Source organism: Brugia malayi (genome assembly GCF_000002995.4).
Source record: "Brugia malayi strain FR3 genome assembly, contig: Bm_v4_ChrX_scaffold_001, whole genome shotgun sequence".
NCBI classification, from domain to species: Eukaryota; Metazoa; Nematoda; class Chromadorea; order Rhabditida; family Onchocercidae; genus Brugia; species Brugia malayi.
The window spans coordinates 556,964-563,634 of NW_025062479.1; the positions used below are offsets into that span (position 1 = coordinate 556,964).

Consider the following 6,671-nt stretch of genomic DNA (forward strand, 5'->3'; position numbering starts at 1 on the left):
TTGCTGGTAATAACGATTATGCAAAAAATATAATTTTGATATTATAAACTTTTCTATGAACACACTTCGTTCCTATGAAAGTTCGAAATGTCTGTTTAAACAAAAAAAAAAAATATAATTTTATAGGTCATTTTGATTTTGACTGCAACAAATGTCGATTGACGACGACCATAGGAAAAACTCTTTTGCTATTCATCCTGTACTTATCCAAACATTCCGATAAACAGACTACGAGCTTATCGCAAGACTAAATCATTTTCATGTTGCACTTCAAAATTGTCTAAAAATTCAAGACTGTTCTGCTGCTTCTAATGAAAATCATTGAAAAGCGAGAACAGATTAACTTGTTAGATCATTGCTTGTTTATTCATAAAGTGGTTGTACATCAAATCAGATGTTGCTATGACCTCTGAACTCCCAGGATATTATCACAACTGATTTGTTTAATTCATTTTGCAGTGAGACTTTCACTCAGACTTCCAAAAACACATCTGAGCGGAGTTCGTGAACATCTAACATTTAATTATCACACATTACCGTAAAATTTCCAAATCAAGCATTGTGAGGAGAATTGTTTAAATTAAAAACAAATTTAAATAAATAGAAAATATCTTAAATAAATAAAAACATCGATCGAGCTTGGGAAAATAAGACTTCTCGGGAAATTGAGACTTTGTTAGAAGAAAAAGTTGTTGGACGAATGGAGTAAAGTTTGCACACCGAATCTTTTTAGTAGGCAAATTTCGATCAAATTATCAAGCAAATTAAATCAAAGTCTTTCACTAGCCTGATATTTTTCATTTTGGTTCTCATCTTCTCTTACTTTACTTTCTCGTCAATTTTTTTCTTTTTTGGTTTTGATATTTCTAATACTTACAAAATGTACATATACTTACATCCACACGGTTTGAGAGGAGATGCTAGTATTAATTTGAAAGGCAATAATCTTGAACTGTGATTATTTGGAAATTGGAACATATAACTTTGTTATGTATGGAAAAGTTTTTTTTTTTTTTTGAAAAAATAAACAACATTACGGTAGAACAGTTCAGTTGTCAACTTTTCCTATTCATTGGGTAGATTTCAATTTTGGAATTGCAGAGATCAGCAAAATTAGAAAGCTACCAAAAATGTCAGTAGTGAAGGAACAGCTGAATCAAAATACTTCGTTGAATCAAAATGTGGAATCAGATTTCAAAGCTTTCTTACAGTATGAAAAATCGTAAATTCCAGTGAGTCTTTCTCAGTCTTTTACAATATACTTCACGAATTTTATGAATTGAAATCAGTGTATCAAACCATAAAATTAATTGCTTATTTGCTTTGCTATAAAGAATTATCAAGTAAAAGCATAAATATGGTGGTAATCCATTGTGTACGGTTTTCAATATTACAAATGAAAAGTTATCATTTATGAATTAGATAGGAAAAGATATTGAGTATTGGTTGATGTGAGAGTTAAAAGTGTCACAAATGGAATATTAAGAAGAGATTGACAAAAGAAAAAAAAAAAAAAAAAGAAACAAAAAGTTTTTTAATATATGAGTAAATTACAAACAGTGTGAGAAAGGAAAGAGAAGCAAAAATGAGTGAAAAGAGAAAAACGATTTATTTCAAATCAAAACTAAACAATTTGTTGGCTCATTTATTTATGCTTAATTGCTAATGAAATAGCAATTCATAGATAATTTACTATGCAACTTACCGATTAAATACTTTAAAATGCCAGTACTATGTTTAGTTTGTCTTAAAAGTTTTCCTTACACAACAATGAATAATTTAAATCAGTTCGAAATAATTTGTCTCTCTTTTCTCACTGTCACAACAAATCTGTTAATATCCATCATTTATAGCAAGAGAAAGAGAAAAAAAAATACTGTTTGGATATTATAGTTTGTCATTTTAAAAATTTTTATTTATCTACCAATCAAAATTATAAGAGAACGGTGAAGTAGTAATAAAATGCTACTGAATTGATTTTTTCTTTGCAAATTGCGCAATTTCTTGAAATGTTTAGCAAAACTTTGATAATAAAATATGGTTTTCTATTCAAATACAGCAAAATTGTATGGCTTTTAGATGTTATTTTTGATCAACAAATAGTGCAAAATAAGTGCAAAGTACAGTTAAACACTTCTTAAGGTAAGTATAGCATTCTCTTGACTAAAGTAGGGACCTAAGTAAACAGGCTTTTCGTAGGGTTGTAAACTGATAGCGGAATCTTGTAATAATTTTTATATTTTTACATCTCTCTAACTGAAAATGATGAACACACAGATAATTACTACTTTCATTTGTTGTTGTTTCAAAATTTGCAGTGAAAAGACGACTTTTTCATCACCCATTTTATTTATTGTGAATACATAAAATATGAAATAAACATCTGCATAAATAATACTAATTAAATCTTAGTTTAAGAGAGTACAGAAGAACAACAGATTTAAAAATCAATTTGTGATTTAATGAAATCAAACTGACATTAAACAAATAAGTTCAGAGAAGCCCATAAATTTTCCATGTTGAACCTTGACAAATTACTACTCCGAAAAAAAAAAAAAAAAAAAACAAGGCAAGCAATATAATTAATTACAAGACAGTGGACTAGAGATGATAACAAAATTGTTTATAATAAAAAATCGGGAATCTATGATAACAAAAGTTTTGATAAATTTTGGGAAAATTTTTATCAGCTGAACTTTTTTGAAAATAAATTTAACACGAACCAATGATGATAAGAAACAATTGGAATTGAAAAGAAAATACGAAAGCCTACGAATAAACGAAATGTTGCTATTAGATAATGCTCATTCCACCCGGAGGCAATATATCAAGTTTGAAATAGAAGCATACCAATTTGCATACAATGTAATTTGGTTATATAAAGTCTAATCTTTATTTACAGCAATATCTTAAATTAGAAAAGTAAACAACTTCTATGCCGAAAATTTCGAGAATCTTTCAAAATTTTTGCCCAAATGTTCTACCTTTTCCGTTTGTTTCGACTATAAATCTAAATTTCACTTTGAAAAATAGGGAGGAAAAAAAAAAAAAAACAATATAAAGAAACAGAAAATGAATAAATAAAAATAATAACCAAAAAATCAACTCAGTTTGCCCATTTGATGTTTCCGGTACAATTCGGTCAATGAAAACAACGATGCGTCAATGATACCTGCAACCGTAAATGTACCACCAACCACAGCACAAATCTGAAATTTATATTCATATTCTATCTGAAAACAAATAATACAGTAACTGTGTTTATGAATTTGAAAATTATTCAACGGAATATACAAAAATTAGAAATTTGCAAAAAGCATTGTATATCAAAGTTTTGTTCGGAAAGAAAAAAAAAATTGAAAAAAAAATGGAATAGTTACTATTATAAGTTGACTTTGAACAAATCAAAAAGTATTCGGAAGTTTGGCTCATTAAAATTTATTTCCTTCAAAAGGATGGAAGATGATGTCTAAACAAGGTCGCGCATCATATAAAGAAAAGAAAAGAAAAAAAAAGAACATACAGACGTGATAAATGTATAAAATGGTTGTCGTCTTTCGGTATATTTGATGGTAATTGGTTGTAATTCGTAACGGAACCATAAAGCAGGCATTACTTTACCGGAATAATGATATGTGACGTATTCTTTATGTGCATAGGTATATTGGTAGCTGTATTTCTTGTTTCCAGTAATATCTTCATATACTGATGGTACTATCTAAGACATATTTGAAGTAGCATAATGAAAAGAACCGAGAAATAAAATCATAGATGAAATTTTAGTTGAATTGAATTAGGCTGAAGTCTAAGAAATCTTGCTCCTCTAATACAGAACACCAAACATAGTAATAGAAGTAATGAATTAGAAAAAATAGAACTGTTACAGGAGAAGTAATCATAGAAGAGAATATCTAGAGAATCAAAAACACTAAGTACATGCCACGTACGTCATGTTAACACACGTTCTTACCTTTAGAACATAGTCATGGGTAAAACTTCCGTCGCTTTCAAGAGCTTCACGATTTTTTAATGGATTAAAACTTCCAAGGTTTTGAGATGTCTGCAAGATATACAATTCTATAACAATTTTTGGCATTAATATTTCTAAAAAAATTTAAAATTTTTAAATTTGCAAAGAAATTTTTAAAGAAATGAAGAAATTTAGAATGTAAAATATCCACAAAAACACTCTAATCTATTCTAACTCAATTCGTTTTACCTAATTTCAAGAAAGTTTCTTTCATTCAAATTTGATATTTTTAACACTAATTTCTTAAAGACAGCGTAGGTATCATTTAAAAAATATATCGTTCATTTATAAACGAAAAGCTAACTGAGACATCGTCACCAAAAACAACTGAATGTATTGTATGTCGCATGTCATATGTTTCAGGTTGTGTATCAGCCGCATGAGTGCTTATATGGAAATTTCCTGGTACCTGTCGAATAGAAATACGTTGATTATTAATTTATGTATCCTCTCGTTCTTCTTTTACTCACCAATATGTTTGAAACTCTAATTTAAACATACGGAATTTTGTATCAACTAATTTTTATTGAATGAAATAAGTCCACTTTTTATTCGCTAAAATTATACGATATAAAGTTGTACCTTACTGATATCAAATTTTCCTTCGAATCTACAACCACTGGTACCAATTGGTATTTTTTCGGTATTACGAACAAAACCAACTTCATGTCGTCCGTTATCATCTTGTATATCAATTCCTATGTCTAAAGTTAAAATCTGTTAAAAGGATCTATGTTTTCATCCGAAAAGCTAATTATATTTTTGGGTATGAATCAGGAATAGCTCACAATAACATGACAAATATGGAAGTGAAATATTTAGTTGCACTTCAATTCGACCTTCTCGACCTGGATCATCCACAAATAATTCCGATCGACTGTAACAGAATGTTTTTGGAAATTTCTGTAAAATTTCAATCAAAATTTTGCAATGAACTATAATATTGTTCAAATTACTGAAATAGAAATATAAATGAAGAATTAGAAAAAGTTATAATTCATAAAGTACTAACAAATAAAAGCAGTAGGATTTGAGAGCAAAAATGATTATTACGATGGAACAGTAAATTTTACAAAAATAATGTTTATGAATGAAGTTTAGTTGTTGTATCAGTTAGCATGAAGGAAAGTTGTTGCTAAAATAAAATACAAATTGCTATTGTTGCAGTTTCATTAATTACTATAAACTGAATTGTTAAATTAATTCGTAACAGTTCAAATAAATTGTTGATTAAATTCAATGTAATGGAAAGTTAATTAACGAAGCATACACTTCTAATGTAAGGAAGTTGAGCAAGTCATTGATTACCATAAACAATATGAATGATATGCAAACAACCGAAATGATTGCGCCAGTCGTTGTTGGCTGCGTCAAATCACGTGGCACTTTTCGATAGATGTCAAACCTAAATAATGAAATGTAGTATGTAATTCCATCATGTGTCAGTATCAGAAGTTCGTATGATAATTCAATTACAGGTGAAAGTTACTCATTTTCATTTGTGCTTTAATGTCTGATTTAATTGTCACTTAAGTAATATCATTTGCTTTCTTTAAAATTAAAATAAATTGAAAATAAGCACCAATGGTGCAAGTTTCTGATTTGCTGAAATTGATAAAAATTAGGAATTTTTAAAGGAAGAAGGAAAGAAAGGTCAGCGAGCAATTTTTGATTTTTTCTAGATGAATTATGAATGAAATCATTGAAAATTTTTAACTAAAAAGTGCATAAATCAAACTAAATTGATATCAAAAAGGTAGTAACCTTTTTCTAATACAACCAAAAAGCATATCAAGCAAGCAAAACGATAAAGAAATGAAATTCGAATTTTAAAATAAATGGTTTAAAATTACGATGAAGATATCAATAGTAAATATTATCAAAATTGATCATTCTTCATGTACTAGTTTCAGCTACTTACATTCTCTAATCTTAGGTATTACAAGTCCTTCTGCTGAATAACCTTCTTTAATCAAAATTGACCTTTGAACAGAAGCCAAATATCACAAGCAATAAAGCAATACGCGATTAATAAAGTCAAAATGACCACTAAAATCATTTGAAACAAAGAAAATTTCTATTGAAGGGCAAATAGTGAATGTAGAATGCTTTTTCACAAGAAAATCTTTGAACGGTTTCACGAATTTTTGACTGGATTTAAGGAATGAATTAAGAAAACTTATCTGATATATAAAAATTATTAATCACATTACTGAACACAAACTCTTATTCTCTACCTAAGCAATTATCTCAATTCCAACTACTGAAATGCTATGATAATTAGCAGTAAAGGTCATTCTCGATAGATTCAATGTTTATCTCTGATAAATCTGATATTGTAACTGGCATAAATGTAATTCTAATATTAGTAGTACCTTTTAATATCATACATGATTTGAAGCGAGAACGTAATGATTGTATCACGCAGCTGGTCGCAAATAAATACAGCTATAATATCAGAGAACAATCATCCAATTTGATCAAGACCGGAATTTTCTTCCTGTCAACTTTAGCATTGTAAACATAGAGGAAATCGATTTGCCAAATATTTGAAATAGACCGAAATAAGTAAAATGAAGATTTCACAAATTTTGTGAATAAATGCATAACACATTATGAATCGATCAAAAAGATGAAGTCA

General features: G+C 28.5%; 1 protein-coding gene across 2 annotated transcripts; it reads right to left on the minus strand.

Annotated features, from left to right (window-relative positions):
• Window positions 1–3,101: 3,101 nt before the first annotated feature.
• Bm7215 lies at window positions 3,102–6,422 on the minus strand (the record flags this gene model as incomplete). 2 transcript variants are annotated; one of them, XM_001898412.2, is made up of 8 exons in its annotated part: window positions 3,102–3,209; window positions 3,524–3,718; window positions 3,971–4,060; window positions 4,335–4,439; window positions 4,613–4,734; window positions 4,819–4,907; window positions 5,301–5,435; window positions 6,406–6,422. In XM_001898412.2, the coding sequence occupies 8 exons, from the start codon at window positions 6,420–6,422 to the stop codon at window positions 3,102–3,104; spliced, it is 861 nt and encodes a 286-aa protein (XP_001898447.1). The 2 variants fall into 2 exon arrangements, with proteins under 2 accessions (XP_001898447.1, XP_042929072.1); XM_043073138.1 differs by lacking the exon at window positions 6,406–6,422 and having other exon boundaries at window positions 5,301–5,341.
• Window positions 6,423–6,671: the final 249 nt, after the last annotated feature.